The following is a 20485-nucleotide window of genomic DNA, read 5'->3' on the forward strand; positions in this document are numbered from 1 at the left end:
TACGAAACCTAAGTTCACTTTAAATCTGTGTTGTAAATATATCAGTGGACATGTCTACTTTAGTTGATTGTATTTCTGAAGCCAGCTGAAGTGAATACCTTTCAACTTAATATGTACTTCCATTGTTTACCATGACACTATAACTTACCCATCTCATACAAGATGACAATCAAACTGAATTTCATTATAAGAAAAATAAATGGATCCTGGAAAGAACATACTTTTGAAATGGTCTGCAGCCCTATGAAGAATAGTGTGTCATTGAAATAATAGGCACACTCAAATATGCAAAAAATGTGGTATCGTCTTTCAAAGTAACATATTAAACTTACTAACTTTGGCCTTGACATTTCACATACTGACAATTTAGAAAGCAGAGTATAATGTTTTAGGAAACTTTCAGTGCTCAGTTTTGTCATAAATGTAAGCTGCTGGGAGCCCAAAAGGCCAACCTCACACACACTTGAAACTCTATAAAGAACACAAATTCAATCGGAAGGACAATGCTTTTCCCAGCTTTATGAATCAAGAAAAGAAAAGTTTTGCATCCAACCCTATGACACTGAAGAGCACAATCAGCACGGCACTTTGTATTTCTGTTTTGTGGGAAGTACATGAAAGATGGAGAGCAAAAGGTGTCTCATGAAATAAGTGAATTCTACAGCAACAGCTGTATTTTGAAAGGTATACAAACTGTATAAGGTTTTGAGAATTCAGAATTTGAATACATAATTATAAACACTTCTCCTTTGTGATCTATGCAAAATATTTTACAGTAATTTACTTTATTTTCAGAAAACCAAACAGTTGCTTAATACAATGTATTTTAAATAATTTTCACTACAAAAGAGTTCATTCAGAAATCCAAACACCATCTGCAGATAAGTACTACTCTGTGTGTAGCTGGTAGAAATTGTTTCTGAAGAAGATAACTGAAAAAAAAGAAAGAAAATCACTGTAATTAATACCATCCCTGAGAGCACCGTGGACATAAAAAAAAAACTTTGATTAAAAGAAAACAATTTTCCTGAATAAGAATCAACACTTAAAAAGATGTGCAACCCCCCCAATATAAATCCATTATGCCTTGTTCATAGTGGCACTTTGCACATTAAATATAATTGTTGTAGGTGTTGGCGCAGTCATGTTTGCCACTATGCAATAAACTATCACCATAGAAATCATTTGCGGTGGCATTTAAATATATGTTTATTTACCAGATCCTTTAAGGTCTGGTGATCTTCAACATATTGAACATTGTTTTAATGGAAAATACTGCTGGCAGCCATTAGCTACTGATGGGTGAATCCATCAGTTCCCACCTGACTACCACGGATCTGAACTTCCATAAAACTACTCTATAGAGTCCGGAGGGGCGGCGTCAAGTGGGCCATCTGTGGTATTGTTGATGGGGTTGTCCTGGTTAGTGCTGCTTGCCTGGTTGGCATTGTCGCTTGCGAAATAATCGCCGTCACTGTCAATTGTAATGACAGTGGGCGAGCGCTTCCCCGTGCGTTCACTACTCTTGTGCCTTCTGCTTTTTTTCTTGTGTTTCTTCTTCTTCTTATGGTGACGCTTGCTTCGCTCGTGAGAGTTTTCCTCATTGACAAGCTCCACGCTAAGACTCCTGCTCATCTTCCTTGATCTGTCTTTGGATTTTTTACGGCGCTTCTCTTTGCTCTTTTTCTTGTGTTTTGTGGATAAATTGGGGGCGTCACCTTCAGCATTTGAGTTTATGAGTGCATTTTGGGATGTTTCCTCCAAATGTCTGGTTTTGTACTTCCTCTTTCCCCCTGGCTTGTTGTTGTGTGATCTCCTTTTTATCAAAGGAGAGCGACTGCTGGAGTAGGTCTTAGAACGAGAACGTCTCCTGTCCCGTCTACGCCTGTCCCTGCTGCCGCTCCTGGAGCAAGAGTGACGATCCGTGTACTTGCGGCTGCTGTAATAGTAGGACCGCCTCTCTGTGTAATGCAACCCACTATCATTTCCTTCTTGGCTGTAATGCCTATATGACTGATAGCGGTGATCACAGTCCCTCCTCCTGGAATTGCTGTCCCGTTTTAAGTAGTCTCTGCCACTGGAGTAAGAATAACCACCTTCTCTCGATAAAGTGCTGACACTGCTGTGGGAGATCACCGGGCTCCTGCTGGAGTGCCTGTGTTCTGCACTTCTTGACCTCCTCCTTCGCCGATGGTCCCTGTCCTTTGATCTGTCTTTTCTATCTGACTTACTGGATGTCTTGGGTCTGCTAGATGTGGAAGAGCTACATATTTCTTTTGAATTCAATTGATGATAGTGGTCAGTTTCTACATGTTCTGACTGTCCAGCACCACTTAGATCACTACTCTGTGAAACCATAGAACTGGGGCTACGGAAGCGGATGTGTTGAGGTAGAAGAGGCACTGCTTTAATATCTTCACTGGCAGACTCGTCAGAGTCAGAGGACAGCTGAACTAGCTCCGGAGTCCTCTCTAATGTTGGCTTAACACAACTTATAATGACACAGTCATCGCTGTCATAGGACAGACACCCATCATTGTTAACATCAGCCCGATTCTCATCGGTTTGGTTTTGAGAACTAATTGGCTGTGGAGAGGCCCCAAACCCCAAACGTGTCTCCTCCGCTAAACTGCTGTCTGAGTCTGAGTCGAGGACCGACAGACACTGTGCCCTGCTCTGCTCAGCCGTTGTAGAATAGGATGGACCAGGCGTCTCATCGTCCCACATAGAGTGGCTTAGCGAAGACGTGGAGTCTCCTGGGGGATTTAAATCCACAGAGTGCTCCTCATCCTCTGAGATAGCTATTACAGATGAACTGGAACTGCTGTCTTCGTTTGAAGAAGCAGCTGGGTAGTCATAGGCAGCATGCTGGTCATAGGCCTCAATATTGAAGGGAGACTTTGCAAAGCTGATGAACTCATGCAGAAAGTGCTCTGTGCGCCCCTGGAGAAACGGCCTGAGCTCTTCTAGAATAGCTCCATTCTCCATATCATAACGTGTAATGCGCGACATGATGATGTGTTGAACTATGTTAACTAAAGAGCCGTGGGCTCCGTAAAGCACAATTAATTCTCTTTTTAGCCAGGGGATCAGTCTATGCAGGCAGGCAGGATTTCTTCGGAAGAACTCAGCCGAGGTTTCTCTTAAGCGGCCACCGTCACGGACATTTCGGATCCTCACCCCCCGTCGATACAGTTCCCTCCTGAAGTTCACCATTTCTGTCTCTCCGAGACTGTTCACTGCCCTGCCTTCACTCGCAGCCCTTCTCCTGGCTGCCAGCCTCATCATCATCCGCCGCATGTAGCGGTCCTGCAGTTGTTGAGGAGCGTTTGCTGAGGCCTCAAACATTACTCCATTGTCTGGAGGTGGCGCTGTCCTTCCTAGCATCTGTCGATGGATTCCGGTAAGAGTTGTGCGGTATCTAAACCGCACTCCTCCAAAAGTTCCAAAAGAGCCATTATCCACTGGCAGCAGGTCATACTTCTTAAAGTCTTGCTCTGATTTTATAGTGTGATAGATTGAATTAAAAGACTGTTTGCATAAAGGGCATTCGGCTTTGTTCTTGGACCACTCATGAATACAGCGGAAACAGAACTTGTGCAGGCAGACATCCAGGTAAGAAATGTTGTTAAATTTGTCCAAACAGATTGGACATTTGGAGTCCGGCGACACCTCTCCAGATATTGCTTCCGAGATTTTCCTTCTGCTCTTTTTCTGGCTCTGCTGCAGGGCAATCTTGATTGCTGACATAATCTGACATGGGGAAAAAAAGGGTTCAAATTATTATGGAAATTCTCACGCATACGAAAGCAAAAAAGATAAGGCAGCCATAAAGCAACCTGTAAAGTTCTGCCAAGGTACTGCACTTAAGTCTAAAATGAGACCTGTGGACTATTAAATCAAATGTATGGTTTGCACACTGTAAATTGCGCAGAAAACATCTATTGTGCTACATTAAGTAGCATATGCTGTGTCATGACAAAAAACTGTTTTATTACACATCAGATTTTACTGTGAAGCATTCTATCTATCTATCTATCTATCTATCTACTGTTGACAGGTGTGTCCTTGAGTGTTCTTTATCATGTTATAATGAATTAATGAGCATGAACAATGTCTCATTACAAGGAAAATAAGAATACACTTTGTGGTTAGCATTTGTCCACTTTCAATATTAATACATATCAGTTAACATAACTGTCTCTCTCTGAATGCGTACCTACCGATACATAAATAACCTGACACGCGTTCAAGAATACCACAATCCCAATCAATCAACACATAAACGGGTTGAAAATATCGTTATATCACGAGAGTATCTTGTCGGAACAAGAAGAAACGATGTTATACCAACTAACATGTCTTATGAGAACTGGAGCAGAATAAATGACATAAATGAATCCTCAAATCGAACAGACCATGGATAATGTTATGCTAGCAATATTACCGTCTGTGATACGTAACAACTGTCACAATCCTCAAGTTACATCATGCGCTGTACACATTTAGTACCTTACTCATCGGCCGATAAATTAAACAGACATGCCACCACGGAAAACAACACGTCTGAATAACACTACAATTACATCCACGCTGGGTTATTCCTTCGATTATGTCGCTTAACGTTAGTTAGCATAGTAGGTCGGGCTACCAACCATCGTCAGTTTGCGTTACTAACGCTAGTTAAGTGTTAGTTTCGGTAACGTGAAACAGCTGCGAATGAATCAGATATACGTGCTGGTATTTAGTCAATAATCCTGACATGCACACACGCTATTCTGTCAACGCTACATTTTTCTGCTCAAGCTTCAAACTCGAGCTCACAAATTGGCGCACCTGGTTCGCCACTGTTAGCATGACGTGATAGCTATGTAGCATTAGCAAGGGAGGCTAAGACCTCTCCGGCTAGACGACCGAGAAAAGTTGTGTAATATTTACGTTTGGCTTCGTCAGACACGAATGCTGTTGGTAACCGATCAGCCTCCTCCGTCTTGAAGAAACCCATTCAATTCGACACAACTATCATTCAGGAGCGACTCTAAACCAGCAGACAGGCTTTATAACACTCCTTCTAAATCCTACAGTTTTTCTTTTTTAAATTCAAACTACAAAGCACTTCCGTCCTTCAAAATAAAAGCGCATTTTTCTAATTTTCAAGAAGTTTTTACAGAAAAAAATGACTACAATTGAAATGACTATACAAATTAAAATACTCAGATTATTTACATATTAGTGACAATACCTATTTTGCAGTGTAGGCACACTTACAATCAATAGTCAACAGAATAAGAGCATTAAATCCAAGTATTTATGTTACATGATACTACATAACAATATTGCATATATAAGGTGAGAGTTCTTAGTAGACAACAAATTTGACTATTTCAAAGTTTAGTGAAATTAACATTTATATGTACAATTGTAATTTGGAAAACCAGTGTATTTTAAGATATTAAGTAGTTAGCTAATGTTGTACCAGAGAAAACATCTAAAATGTTGAAAATGTCTTATTGGTTTCCCATCTATCCAATTCTCCATAAAATACTGCTGATTTTTCACATTTTAACTGATAATCTGACAGATTATCACATTATGGCATGTAAATGCTCTTACTTTACATGAGTCCCATTACATTATGCTTCTTCAAAAAGAAAAGTATAAAATAAGGGAAGTTACATGTCATCAAAATGTAATTTATAGCTATCCCTAAAATATTTTTCGTAAAAGTAATACAGCCTCTCACTCATGGAATATTTAAAAATATTTATACTTATAATTTCCACTGTAATATGTCTCTATTTACATTCATTTGTAATCAGTCACACTCATAAATTACTTGATAATATTTTATTTATTTTATTACACAGTTTTTACAACAGAAAATCATTGAACAATTTCCACTTCAGTGATGGCCATGGCTTTCAGGGAGATCTGGAACTCTTTCACCCGTTTCCAGAATGGTGTCCCCCTGAAAACATAAACAAGGACAAACAATTAAGAAATACTCTTTTCCTCCACAAAGACATCTCATGGAACAGCTCCCTGAGGTCACCGTCAGAACATCTCAGGACTATGGCCTGTTTGCATGTAATCAGACTGTTGGACAATCAGATCTTAGTATGACTGGTAAATCATGCCAATTTGCATCTGTATGTGCAAAAAACCCAATTAATAAAAAAGTCATACTTACAGGGAACAGCTTGGGTTTCAATTCCACAATGCCATATGGCCTTTGCTGTAAGGGAGAATGATGTTATTATTTAGTATGTTGACCTCTGCATGCATTGAATATGTGATATGTGTAGTGATGTATGGTACACTTGTTAAAATGCTACTTCTATGCTACCTAAATAATGAAATAACACTTTAGATAGTTAAACATGTACATTATTATTCAGGAGCATACACAAGTTCCTGAAAGAAAAGCTCACAAAGAAATACACAACAATAAAAACATAAGCCAATCTGTGGCAGGTCAGAAACTTAAGCATTCACCCAACTGTTGGTCTAACTCTATTGCACATAACTTGGAGACAGGAGACCTACTTATCAATGCATACAGTACTTTTCACCAGATAAGTACAACATTCTTCAAATGTAACATCTATCACAAACAATGTAAAACATTTATGTTGACTTACATCAACATGGTATTTCACACAGTAGTGGATAATCCAAGCCGGTATCAACAGCCGTGTTAATGTGAAAACTCCACCTTTGTATACTTTGTGGGTCTGCAAGTAGATACACACGAGACAGGTTATCGTATATAGTTCAGTAAATGTACATCATGAATCAGTGTAAATTCAGACTGATCCAAACAGAATACTTTAACTTTGAGTAAGTCAGGAGTTTATGCATGTAAAATACTCGCAAAAAGAGAAATCAGAATAGCTTTGGACTTTACATAAAGTGGACCCAAACAACTCTGACAAGTCTCAAATGTAGAATCAAGTAATACGGACTAAGATAACGTAAGAATGTTTTAGTACATACTAAAACAATTACTATATGAAGAAGGACATAGGTATTGACATCAATATCTCAGCGAACACGTCACCAGGCCTGTTTCATTTAAACCTCCCCTCGCTAGTTTGTGCTCAATTTCATAACAACGTCACTTGTCTCTACAACAAGACTGGAGCTACTTCATGTTTTTTTTACCTTATCTATCCACATATAGTCCATAATACCCTCCCATACTTTATTGTCGAATAATAAGGTATTATCAAATAATAAACACCGTACAATATGCACGCGTTGTTGTTGTATCAAATGTTGGAAGATCGTGATCATTTAACTGTGTTGTAACTACGTTTTTTAAACATTTTATACGTAAAATTGACACTAGTCACATTGTATGAACCGTCAGTTTGTTTCAGTCGACATCGGCGGTTGTTTCGCCTGCTCGCTCGCGTTATCGGTGTCCCGGGACTCACGTAGACTCTCCACAGGCTCTTGGGCTCCAGAAATCCAGCCCAGAACTTGGCGACGCCGCCGAGAGGTTTCGCTTGTATCACGGGCTCCCTCGGGCTGAGCTCCTGGTCCTTCAGCCACTTCCTCCGGAGCGTCGTAATCTGCTCGATGCGGAGCTTCTCGTCTGGTGTGTACCCAGACATAGTTTTGTTTATCTTCTGGATATTCAACCTCCGAAGAACCTACAATGACAGCATAGAGGACACTTCCTTCTGCGGGCACGTGAAGAAGAACAAGAACCGGAAACGAGACACTAGTTGGACCGGGCGACATAATTTATTGCGACACCTACTGGTCTGGAAGAGCACATGCGACATTGTACATCTTGTTTTTTTATTCTCGTATTTGTAATGTAACTGAAAATAATTATAAAAGCGACATTACATTACCTCGGTTCAGTCCATATGTCCAGTCCATTGGTTTATGCCGTAGGCTATTCATAACATCAATTATTTTTTCACAAATATGAGTCACTCATCAGTGATCATCATGATGACAATAATTGCATAATGGCATTAATAATCTTTCATCAAAAATGTCATATGTTTGGTGTGGATGTCCAGTTTATCCACTAGATGGTGAAACCTTGAGGATGATATGGAACCTAGTGCATTCTTTTATGAGCAACACAGCATTTTTAGGGACACCACTAATTTTAGATGTTAAAGTCAGTTTACCCGTCTTGGTTAGTTTTTCACTGCCTGTAAAAAAAAAAAACAGTTCTGTAATTTATTCTGTGGTTCTTAAGGAGTTTTATCAAGTCTGAGATTATGAACCCCTGATGATGTCATGGTGATGGCATCTTGACCCATAGGGCCTCAAAGTAAGGGCATCTTTTCCTCTTCTTGTCAGGATAGAGGGTGCTGCATGCTGTAGGCTTTAAATTGTGAAGCCCCTTGATATTGGACTATATACATATAATACAATTGATTGTAATGTTAATCTAAAATAAACAAGGAAAAGCTATGTGGTGGCTGAACTACTCTCTCGTATTACTCGAGTCTGCCATGGTTTTAATGCATGCAGTTCATGTTAATTAAACTAACTAATGTCTGTGACGGATAGTGCAATTGGGCCTGCGGAGAGCAGTGGGCTTTTGTAGATCTCAATTGCATGTCTCCATTTGTTTGAAACCATTTCTTTTAATAATTTTAATAAAAACAGCAAATTCTGTACAACTTTTTTTGTCATTCAGGGGCCATATATTTGAACCCATATTGTGTATGCTAATTTAAAGCAAGGCGTATATGTTTAGTGATGATTTGCTGTGTCAAAAATATCATTGTGGATGCCATGGCTGCTTTTTCTAAAGTTTCAGTATCTTTAACCATTGGACCATACTGTATTGTGAGTCTGCACCTTAAATACAAATGTATTGATTGATTTATTGAGAAAATATGCCTAAAATCCAGATTATAAACTCTTCATGTGGTCAATACCACTCCGGTACGGTAGGGGGCACACACACCATTCACGCTGCTGTGTTGCCCGCTTATTGATCAGGAGAAGACATGTATGCGGTCCGACGCGTCTCTGGTCCGTAGTGCGCGAGTCCTGTCTGTCACATGGAGGATAATGAATGTGACCGGCTCACGTTGTAATCTGTGAGGAAAAGCACAGCAACCAGGCTCTCTGCAGGCATTTAGCAGCCTGATATTTAATTGTCAGTACCGTCAGGTGAGATTTCTCTTGTTTCCTCAGGAGTGGTTGAAAATCTAGGGACTCGTTTAGCGCTAGTTAGCTAGCTAGTTAACACAGCTGAACTTAATTAACCTAGGTGGAACTGTTGCTGTGGTAAACCACCTGTCAAATTATACACAGTCACGATTGAACTGTATAATACCCAAATAATATTATGCCCACTGTCGCAGTACAGTCGTTTAAGAAGCTTGCTTGTTGCTAGCTGTCCAGGGAGCTAACTTCATGCGCAAGTCTATGAGACCAAAGTGTTGTTAGCTGGAGCATTAGCCATCGAGCTAAGAACAAGTCATTACCTACAATGTAAAGCCATAAGTCAAGGTGACACGTGGACATATTGCGTAAGTGACAGTGACTTTACTCAGATACCACTTGTTTCAGTTTATTATCAACTGTTGGCAGACTTGAGATTTGATATTAGGATGTATTGTAAAGAATAACAAGCACATGGCACCAAGGACGTGTCACGGTTGGCAAAAAAGGGATTTTTAAAATTCAAATATAAAAGAGATTCTCCTCAAAGATAATTAGGAAGACTAATATGGTGCTGAAGAAAAAATTACACTCTGCAGTTAAACTAGAATATACAAATACATGTAGTTATTGTGGAGTAAGTAGGTAATTATGTTGAAGTATATAAAACAGTATACAGGCCAGGGTTGTGGTATGGTTGGTACTGTATGCAGTTATTGCAAGATTGTATGGGTATTAGACAAATGTTTGAATAATTATTACATCACTATTGCAATAAGTTACTCTATGTAGAGAGGTTGTTTTCAACATCTAATGAAGGATATAGAGCGGGAGTTGTTGTTGACAAATACAATCTTCTGGCGCCTTATAAATAATTTTATAATATGTCAATAGATGTGTTGAGAAAGAAACATTTCTGGAATATATCTCATTTGCAGAGTAAGCCAGAAATGTATACATTGCATTGAAGCAAAAATCATATTAAATTAATACAATTACTGCCTCAAAGCAGTTCTGCTTATAGACATGTAACTTTGACTACAATGTTCTGCTATACTAAGAAATACTGATAAGAAAGCTACCACGGTATGTCTGAATTGCTGAAGGTTGACAAGTTTGTATTGCCATGAAAATAATTTCCCTTTACTGTCCAGTACATTTGTTGGACAACAAAGATATTTTATGTAATGTAACCAGATTCATAATTTGTAAGTATATAATATTACCTATTTATTTAACGACTTGCAGATGGTTGATAGATTTGGAACGGGCTTTTTCTTCTCCTTTTATAGGCCTGTGCCAGATTTTGGATGGAGTCAGCACCCACGTTTTCATTTCCTTGTATACTCGAAGCCAGAGCCCTCGTGGCTCGAGATTCAAGCCATCCCGTACATCAGCGAGTGAAGAATGGTCAAGTATTTCAGTAATAACATCGACATTACGAGTACTTGGGACCATGTTGTCTCCGCTTTTTGGCAGAGGTATCCGAATCCATTCAGGTAATAATTGAATTGTCAATATTTTATCAGAGAGGCTGATTGTAAAGAATGTGGTGGGTGACACAAATCACAGCCCTTTAGAGATTGCATTTTGTTTTACATTTTTTAATTATAAGATGAAGGACCAGAAAATAGGGCAAAACAAGACTACGTTGTGAAGCTTTATTTGTTATTGGTAACTGTTTTTAATGTGATAATTTACAAGCTACAGAAATTTGCAACAAAAAAATATTTTAAACATGATCATATTGAGTTATTAGGAAGAAGTGGAGTGTATCGCTGAACCCTACTATACAAATATTTATTTTACCTTATGTCTGCTTTGCATTTAAGAACCTATAACTAAAAAGAGCCCTTAGTCACAATACAATTAGAGAACAACATATTTCTCTGTAGTATCTCACAAACATCAGTAACCTTTTGTGCATTAAAAGTTGCTCTGGGACAAAGAAAACAAACATACACATTCTCTTTTAATTGAGTGTTTAAAAGTGAACCACTAGTTTTAAACAGAACTGAAATTCTAACCTGACAGGACAGGTTCCCATTTTTTTCTATCAGCCTTAAACCAGCACACACTAAACCATATTGCATTGACACAATTTACACAGTTTTTGATTGTTGAAATCATTGCTAATATTTACACTGGGATAAAGAGATCTCTTTCTAATATGCTTCCACTGGAAAAGATGGGGGACAAAATCTATAGCAAGAATATATTCCTTTAACTGTGGTGACTCAAATGACTTAAGTGTCCTTCATTTTTTACTCTGTTTTTATATCAATCAGCACCCATGTTCTCACAGAGGATGTTGTGTACCGGGAGGTGACCGTGGACCACCGGCTTCTCTCCAGACGCCTCTTGATGAAGACCAATCGGCTTCCGCGCTGGGCTGAGTATCTCTTCCCCGGCGGTATGTCTCGCTCTGTGTACATCATGGAGGACTCCATCGTGGACCCTGTCAACAGGAGTTTGACAACTTACACCTGGAACCTCAACCACACAACTCTCATGGTGAGTTGTCTGATTCTCTGTGGTTTGTTGCTTTTAGTGTAATATTTCCCTTTTCTTGGTTTCTGAACCTTTTTTGCATTGAGTCTTCAGGAAATATAAGGATGATTATATATTTCCAGCTGGTTAACAAAGGTGAGCTTACATGATTTGTACCTTGGATGTTTTAGTCTTACAGACTAAACTAAAAGAGAGAGAAAACTGCTCAGAAACATAGTAGCACATACTTGGAATTGCTGGATGTGAAGATTAGCAACTGTTTGCTCACAAATGTATTTCAATTCAAAAGGTGGTGATATATCAGTGTCGTGTTCACATCTGCCCCCAAGCGGCCAAAAGAAAGGGCTTCACCGATCTCCAGTGGTTAAAGTTATCATGTTTCTTCAGTTATGTAGGAAAGCACTGACATCGCTGACGTCATTACAGATGCAGTGTTGCATACCTCATACCACACTTGCATAACAGTTATGCAGTCTGTTAAATTCTGATTTGTACAAGAATCAAGATTAGTATTTTCTTCAATTCAAAAAGTTATTTTTCTCCTTGTCTGACACTATGTATAAACTATGTTGGCAGAGTAGAAAAGACTGACTCTGTTTCGTGAATAGTGCAGTCAGGTGTTGCTGCTTTGCTGCCAGAAATAAGGCGGAAATATTAATTCAACCAGCCTGATCTTCAAAGAGGGCGAGTGTTTGAACACAGTTCACATGTATTAATCTTCCAGGGATGAAGGACCTTGACATGACTTATACATTATGCAGCTTTAGGATGTGCTATTTTCACACTCTCACTGCTGTGCACTACACACTAATGCAGGAGTTAATCTTCTCTTGTTTTTAATCTACCACAACATGACATTAAGCTAAATAACTAGTCGTAATCAAAGCAATTGACTGATTAAAGCATCCAGATCAAATTGCAAAATTCCTCAAATATTCCCACCTATAAGTTGCTGTAGATGTATGTTGTGAATTAAAATGTACTGTCATTAAACCCAAAGAAGAAGCTTGCAGCTTGTGTTGTCCACAGAATCATGAAGTGGTGAAGATTAAGCAGGAAAAGTAGATTCATTTGTGGATTCAGCATGTGTTTTTATTCTAAAGTTATTCAATATGTCAAAACTCTGCATGAAAAACAACATTCATTAGCTCCTCCATTTCTGTTCCTGACAGCGTTTGTCCCTTACCTCATTTGCTGTTCTTTTCTCTTCCCCGATGTCAGTCAGTTGAAGAGCGTTGTATTTTCCGAGACTCAGCGGAGCAACCAGCCACCACCCAGCTGAAACGGGAGGCGTGGATCTCTTCAAATGTTTATGGCTTCTCTAGACCTATTCAGGTACTTTTACCCTCTGTGTGCAGCTTCTGATTACGCATGCTACATTAACATAAAACCCTGCAATGTTCATTATTATTTAAAAAAAAGCTACAGGGTCCTGTACATAATAGTACCAAGATGGTGGCAAAGGGCACTTTGACTTATAGACAATCAACTACTTTCATCCATCCTGTAGAAATGTATATTTACTAGGGCTGGGCAAAGTTGAAAAAAATGTAACTGATTAGTTGCATGATTTTTCTGTTATTCATCACATAATGTGTAAAATTCAATTATGAAGTAAAATGCGTGTATTGCACGCTATTATTTTAAAGTAATGTTATCAGAACAATATGACAGCACTCTGGAGCAACATCAAGTTAACATACATACATATATAGTTTATACATCTTTTTTATATATTTTTTCTGAACAGGTACTGTTCAGTAGTAAGGGTGCCCGTGAGGGACAAACCACTCCTTCTTTTGTCCATGTTCAGTCTGTTGCTTACCTTTTTAAAGATGTATGTTAAAGACCAGCAATTGATTCACTTTATACAAAAGCATTTGATGCTTTTCATGTTTTCCAATTCATTTCAGTGTGTGGAGATGTGAAGGACAGCTGATAAGTATCAGCGGCGGCTTTGAGCATGCGCGATTAATGTTTAATCCGGGAACGCTAAGCTTGCAGCGCGAGGCTGCCGGTAGACTGACCGCCTGTGAAGCTTTGTGAGGCGACTCGGTCCTGCGGTGCTCGTTGAGAACAGAAACTACTGAACAATACGTGCTTCCGCGTCAGACTCAACTCGGCAAATTGTCCAGCGAGGCTACAAAAGTGGGAGCAAGCACCTACATTAATCGACTTCAAAGTAAAAGCTCCCTCACCCCCCAAAAATGCAGTTGACGCATGATCAAATAATTATCAAATAATTAACGTTGTTAATCGATTAAAAAGTTAACGCGTTAATATGTAGTATATAAATCAGTTTTTTTCTCTCCTTTTTTTCAGTTCAGTTCCGTTTTTTCTTCCTCAGTGAGAAAAGCCCAGTCTGTGTTGGCTTGAACGAGTGCACTAAACATCTTGTGAGAAGAGTAAACGCATAATCAAAATAATTAACGCTGTTAAAGAATTAACGCTACGTTAATTTTCCCAGCCCTAATATTTAGACTTCAGTTTGAGTAAATACATTTATCCTTCAGGGCAACATACAGAATCCAATTCAAAACATTTGTTTAAGTTGTAGGCATCAGAGGCGTGGGATCCTATGTTCGAATGCCAAAATAAAGAAGTGAGAGATTCGAGTGGAGAGGTAAAAACTGTGCCAAAAATATGTCAACCAATAATTGTTAGATGTGGAAGAAGCCAGACTTTGATATCCCTAGAGAAAAGGGGAGAGAGAGAACTGTTGGCTAAGTGTTGTTTTTTTCACATGGCTCCCTGATGTAAAGTAATTTCCCTGTCTTTTCCCAGGAGTTTGGATTGGCCCGATTCAAGAGCAATCAGGTGAAGTCCATGAAAGGGCTGGAATACGCGCTGTCCAACTTACAGGGTACGTACGCTTCTCCTGCAAAAACGAGAGAAAAGTGCAAGGGAAGGAGAAGAGGGAAACAGAACGGATTATTTTTAACTGTTGCTATTTGTGGAGAGAAGAAACTCTTATGAGAAGTAGGGCTTTCTTTCCTTAAAATGTGAAACTGCCACACTTTTTATGCAATTCTTTTGACTTATTTATGATTTAATTTATACTTTTTTCTCTGTTTTCATGGTGAAAGTAAAAACTGAAGTGGCAGTCAAATGTTACCATTTACCCTGACCTAAGTTTGAAGCACTAACTACTCTGGCATTGGAAAGTTATCAGCATGTAGAACCGAGTTCATTTAAGCAGCCGAAGGTCCTTGTTTTTGCCTAGAAATACCATGTGACTGCAGAGGGATGTGAAACCATGGTAACCACAGTGACAAACAGCTTGGACTTCTGAATTTAGACTCGGGCTGAAACAATTCAAGCAGTGTTAGCTAAACAAAATACTGCGGACGAGATCACATTAGAGGCACATAAATAAGTCTGTAGGGGAAAGATATTAATAACCTGATAACATAAACATGGAAAATTGGTGCAGTCTGTAAAATGAAAGTCTTCAGCAGCAAATAGTGGCAGACGACCATTACTACTACTGTTGAATCAATAAGGAGAAGGATGATTCATTTCATCTGTTGATGCAAATCTTTAGAGACACTTGACTTGTAGAGACTTTATTAAGAAGGCGAATGCGATACAAAACATTTAAGTTCGAAAACTCAATTTGAACGATGAGAGCGGTGAACGAGATGAGGCGATTAGATGAGAAGCTAGTGGCTTGTTTGGCTACAATTTCTGTGTTGTGCTGATCCAGCGTGCTGTTGTCTGAAAGGACATTCTCCATTGTTGTGATTCTGTCCCACTGCCCCTTTGTTGATGGCACTGCAGGGATTGGGATCAGGCTGAGCGTTGTGGTAAGTATGTTAGCTGTGGGCATCCATCTGCCAACCCAGGCCATGTCCAGAGTTGTCACATGGTGCTCCATATGAGCCTCACAAAGTAGACTTGTGTAGCTGAGGTAGTGACCGCCTCCCCTCGTGTGCAGATACACAAAAGTCAGAAATTCAGATGAATAGAAAAGTTGATCTAGCATTGGTGTGGTAGTAGATAGCAGTGGAGGGCCGTGGTTTTAGACCTAGGCCTTCAATGAGTGCCGTATAGTCCACATTACAGGCGGACGGGGGGGGGGGGGGGGGAAGTGTCCCTGGAGTTACTGTCACAGACCGAAACCACTCAATACATGGCGTGTTCAGACCTTCCACCATGTGTGGACACACTCTGCAGCAGACACCCGACCCGAGCCGCGGAGCTGCTTCCTGCCGGAGTCCGCGCAGACTCTCCGATGCACCGCACCGAAACTACTCAATACACGGCGCGTTCATACAGTCCACCCATGTGTGGACCCTCTCTTGTTTATGATTAAATACGACTGCAAATGTATAAAACGGTAACATAATCAGCATTTCACTCACCTGACGCTCATAACCCTCTGTGGGAAAGAGGTCATCAGTAAGTCCTGAGATTCTAGCTACTGGATTTGAGATGGTAGCTACACTGACCAATCATAGCGCATGTTAATGGTCACGCAGGCTCTGTGACCAATCACACGTCCAGGCCTTCAAAAAGACCCTTTGATGTATTTTAATCAGGCTGCTCTTACAAAGAGGATGACAGGTGGAATGTGATTAGATAAAAATGCTGTTAAACAGGTCACAGGAAGCCTTACAAGAGACCTGAAGGAGCAGAAGAACAGATGAAGGCAGCTGTGACATGAGAGAATAAGCTAATAGGCAAAAAAGTATCATATTACATGTAGTATATTTGTGAAAAATAATTACATTATAAAATAGTTATAACTTTGTGATTCTGTTTAGGCCTTTTGAAAAGGCTTTGAAGGCCCTGACGGCCCGCCACTGCTAGATAGTGTGTAGTTTAGTTTACTGTTATGTCATAAACTGACCGTTACAATCCATATTGTGGTGTTTGTTGTTTTTCATTGTTTTAAGTTTTTCTTTACACTTTTTTTTAATTTTTTATAACCAAGCTGAAATATATTTGGAAAAAAATTGACAGAAAATGTGTTTGTTCATCAAAATGTTCATTTTTTTATCTATATATAAGTTTTTCATGCAGCTATCAGTATGCAACATAGAGTTGTGCATTAGTCCCTTTGTTTTGCACAAATTACAATTACATTAAACAAAACATATTATCCAATAGAGGCAAACCTTTGAGAAAGTATTGTCAACTACTGCATTTAGCCATTGTATGGCAGTATAGTCAATAGTAGAACAGAGGACCTCCAGTGTTGTTGCTCCAAAAACCTGGAGGCTTTATTTATTTGTTTTTATATAGTTTATTGTTAACCATCCATTTAAAACAAACCTCTCTGATTGGACAGAAAAGGTTGGACAGAGCAGGGTTACGAGTGGGCGGGATCTATGTATTGTTGTGATTGCATGCAATGCAACCGGGACTGTTTGTCTCTTCTGTCATCTGATCTGGATGTTGAACTGAAGTTTGTGCTTTTAATTGTCTGACTTTATGGATGAGATTGTTGAACGCTCATCTTTTAAGTCAAGTATTTTTCTCATTTAGCTCTGTAGCCATTTCCTGATCTCTTGCTGTGAATACATTGAGTTAATTCAGTTAATTGACATGGATGCTCTCATCAACTGCTATTAAGGCCCCGGGAAAGAGCTGATGCAAAACTATGAAATATGTTCACTCAAGTTTTCAGAGAAACTGGTGCTCATTATTCAAATTCACAGTAAAAAAAACAACACTTGTTCATCCCATTGGGTGAAACGTTTTTTTTGGTGTGTTTTTAAGAAATACAAAAACAAAGAATGATGAATGGTAAAAAAACAAACAATAGGAATATTGTTTTAATAAGACTATTTTGAGACAATAATTAATAATATGGAACTATTACCCCCTACCTTGAATAGAATTACAAGCAGCCTTTGTAGTTGTTGTTCAGTGTGGCTTCCTCTCTGATCAGACTGTGCTTCTCCACTTCATGTCATGATTAAATGTCAGCACACCTAGCTCGTTAGTCGGTTCTTCCTTATAATCAACACTTGTTGTTATCAGGAAGTTAACATGGGCAAGAAGAGAAAAGGGCAGAGAGAGAGAGATAAATACTGCAAGTAAATAGTAAAAGTCAAAGTTTAACAAATGTCAGTTCACACATTTATCTTAAATTAAAATGTATGAGATCCTGAAAACACCCTGTATGTATGTATGTATGTATGTATGTATGTATGTATGTTAGGTCCCTTTTTTCCTTTTGATGGTTATGAGCTAATATAAAGAAATCTCACTTATTCCTAAAAAAAAAAACTTGTGCAAAAGAAACTAGTATTACCAATTCAACATTTCTGTAGCTGCATGTACTTCAACAATCAGTGTAATTTAAAATCCCAGTAACCACTTTATATACATTTGACAGACCGCTATTTCTAGAACAGGCAAAATCAATTGTATTTTTTATACACTGCAGTAAAATGACAGTGTCTGAGAAATCAGGTGAGATACCAGAGTGCTGCTTCTTTTGTAAGACTGCAATGTCTGTTTTTTAGACATGTCCTTCAGAGGAAAATATACACCTAAAACTCCCAAAAGACTATGGGAATGCTGAGATTGTTCAGATATTGTGAAAGAGCCCAAGGATATGAACTTTTAAAAAGTTTAAAGTGCTTTCATTCAAGCTGTGAATTCAGTTGTCTTTCCCTTTCAGCAGAGTCAGTGGGGCCTCTGCACCACACTGTGTGACGCAGTGCGTGAATCAAATCATACACAAGAAATCAACTCAACTTTAGTGAGGAAAAGGGGACATGTTGAAACCAGTTTGACGGTCTCAGGTGAAATCTGTTGCTAGTACAGCCTCTCTCAGCCAACTCAATGAATAGTTATAGTTACACATCGGCTCACTCTATGAAAATCATTTTCCGCTCCATGTGCCCGGGACAAAGGAGGTTAGGCTCTATAAAGCTGTAATAGCCTGACCAGCTTTCTCCATTCTTATAATTTCAACTTTCCTTCATACCAACAGCAGCAATAAATAAATTATTATCCAGCAGAACACAAAAACAAGTTGCAGCGTGTTTTTGTGCGAGACACTAAGAAAAAGGCGGATTTAAGTCTATTTGGCATTCACAATGGTCTTTAATTAAGCTTCCAATGATCAGATAGGTTATAAATCACTGATCCAGCCTTTGAGAAATCCTCATCATTATACTTTAAAACTGTTTTCTAGCAGTAGTATGTTTCCTCTTGTGCACCGAACATCTGCCACAGGGTCCTTTTTCTGCAAATGTCATGTCTGAACAAAGCCGGAAGGAGCTCTTACTGTAAAGCCACACACTGTATGTCTGAATAACAAGAAAGTGTCCCTTTTTAACAGCTTGATGAAGCCAAAAATATTGCATGTTCCATGTCTTAAAAGGGCTACAGAAAGCACATTGTCCTCATTCTGTCTTGTGTGTCCCGTTCTCACAGGAGAGACTCCCCAGCGGTTGCTCAGGGACTCGGTGAAGGACGCATCAGAGAAGGCCAAGGAGACGGCGAAGAGCCTGGCTTCAGCTGCTGCCGTCCCACAGAAACCCCAGCAGTACGTCTGACAGGACAGCGTCATGGAGCGCTGTCCAGGTGACATGAACTCAACACAAGGCCTTTTGATCACAGCGATCATCTTGACTGGACTGAAGTTTTCTGGGATCCCGCTGATCTCCGTTTGTTCGCCGTGTTTCTTCTTTTATACGAAGCAGCCGCTCCGCTCTACAGTTGGACTGTCTTTCTTTTTTTTTTCTCTGGTCTCATCTCTGTCCTCGTTGAATCTCAGGTCCTGAGCGTTTGTCTGAACTTGTTGCTTTTGTGGTAAAGTTCAGACTGTGATTAGCAGCACCTTTTTAATGCTGTAACTACGTCAGATAGAAATGCACATTTTCATATTTTGCCAAATATGTTATTTATTTAATTATTTAGCATGTTTATATATTTAAGCATATTTTCATACAATATGACAAAGCTCTTGAACAGTGATATCTTATTATTTCATTGGTCCAGCCTAAATTCCTCATTTGACCAAATCTTAATCCTGTGAAGTTTTACTAAATCTTGAAGAAGGAAAGACAAGGATTATGAATTGAGTGTTGCACGCAGGAAATGTATAAACAGTATAATTATACTGCTCGATACCCTCATGATTTCTTCCTTGTTAAACATTTTTTCAAGCACATCATCATACAGTGCGTGGTACTCTGGATCGGCACACAATGCATTATGTAATTTTGCGCACAATAAGAAATAAACTTTTGTAAGAAATGCTACTGGTTAGTCACGCCCAGAATGGCCTGCACTGAAGCTGTGATAATCAATTGACTTCTGGGAAAAAAGTCAGATTGAGCAAAGTTTTCACATCTCTGTGCTCAGATTTACTGAGAAACTGTGTGACTGAGGTAAGTCAGTGGAAATATTTATTAACGATAGATTTTATTATTTTATTTAAAATAGATTATTTCAGCCTGTGTTGATTTAAAGTTTAAGTAGCGATAAAGATGCTATATTATTGTAAAGATTTTGAGTTCTAGTTTGAAAATGTACAGAATTATTGAATTATTATTCCAAAAATAATAAACATTTGTGATATGGTTTATCTATATAAAAGTAGTTTTACCAGGTAGAAAGACACATAAGAACAAGATTCATTGGACTTTGAAATGTTATTTTTTGTTCAAAAACCTTTTTCAACTAATCCATTAAAGTTAAAGTCCAATGTTTGTTGTTTTGTGTTTGCTCATTGTCAAACTAAGCTTCAATAAAAAGAAAAAATATCGAGTTAATGTTGCCTCCTGTTGATTTCACCAGTTAATAACTAGTTTAAAGGTCAGAGTTCACTTGTTTTCTCCAAGTGAACTCTGTACTTTAAAAG

The 20485-nt window shown here is 38.9% G+C and overlaps 3 protein-coding genes across 3 annotated transcripts; 1 reads left to right on the forward strand and 2 right to left on the reverse strand.

Annotated features, from left to right (window-relative positions):
• Positions 1-1191: 1191 nt before the first annotated feature.
• On the reverse strand, positions 1192-5076 carry toporsa (topoisomerase I binding, arginine/serine-rich a). Its single transcript, XM_068589398.1, has 2 exons — positions 4939-5076; positions 1192-3753 (listed from the first exon to the last, which is right to left on the reverse strand). Exon 2 carries the CDS (start codon positions 3748-3750, stop codon positions 1354-1356), a length of 2397 nt encoding a protein of 798 aa, XP_068445499.1. The 5' UTR covers positions 3751-3753; positions 4939-5076; the 3' UTR covers positions 1192-1353.
• Positions 5077-5832: 756 nt separating this feature from the next.
• Positions 5833-7687, reverse strand: ndufb6 (NADH:ubiquinone oxidoreductase subunit B). The gene is made up of 4 exons (XM_068589153.1): positions 7440-7687; positions 6642-6734; positions 6191-6235; positions 5833-5968 (listed from the first exon to the last, which is right to left on the reverse strand). The coding sequence occupies exons 1-4, from the start codon at positions 7617-7619 to the stop codon at positions 5903-5905; spliced, it is 384 nt and encodes a 127-aa protein (XP_068445254.1). The 5' UTR covers positions 7620-7687; the 3' UTR covers positions 5833-5902.
• A 1334-nt stretch (positions 7688-9021) lies between these two features.
• Positions 9022-20396, forward strand: LOC137793023 (PRELI domain-containing protein 1, mitochondrial-like). Its single transcript, XM_068588928.1, has 6 exons — positions 9022-9153; positions 10440-10646; positions 11436-11661; positions 12880-12993; positions 14443-14521; positions 19054-20396. The coding sequence occupies exons 2-6, from the start codon at positions 10555-10557 to the stop codon at positions 19173-19175; spliced, it is 633 nt and encodes a 210-aa protein (XP_068445029.1). The 5' UTR covers positions 9022-9153; positions 10440-10554; the 3' UTR covers positions 19176-20396.
• The last annotated feature ends 89 nt before the right edge of the window (positions 20397-20485 follow it).

Source organism: Clinocottus analis, unplaced genomic scaffold (genome assembly GCF_023055335.1).
Source record: "Clinocottus analis isolate CAN_PGR_092001 unplaced genomic scaffold, fCliAna1.0.p SCAF_22, whole genome shotgun sequence".
Lineage (NCBI taxonomy): Eukaryota > Metazoa > Chordata > Actinopteri > Perciformes > Cottidae > Clinocottus > Clinocottus analis.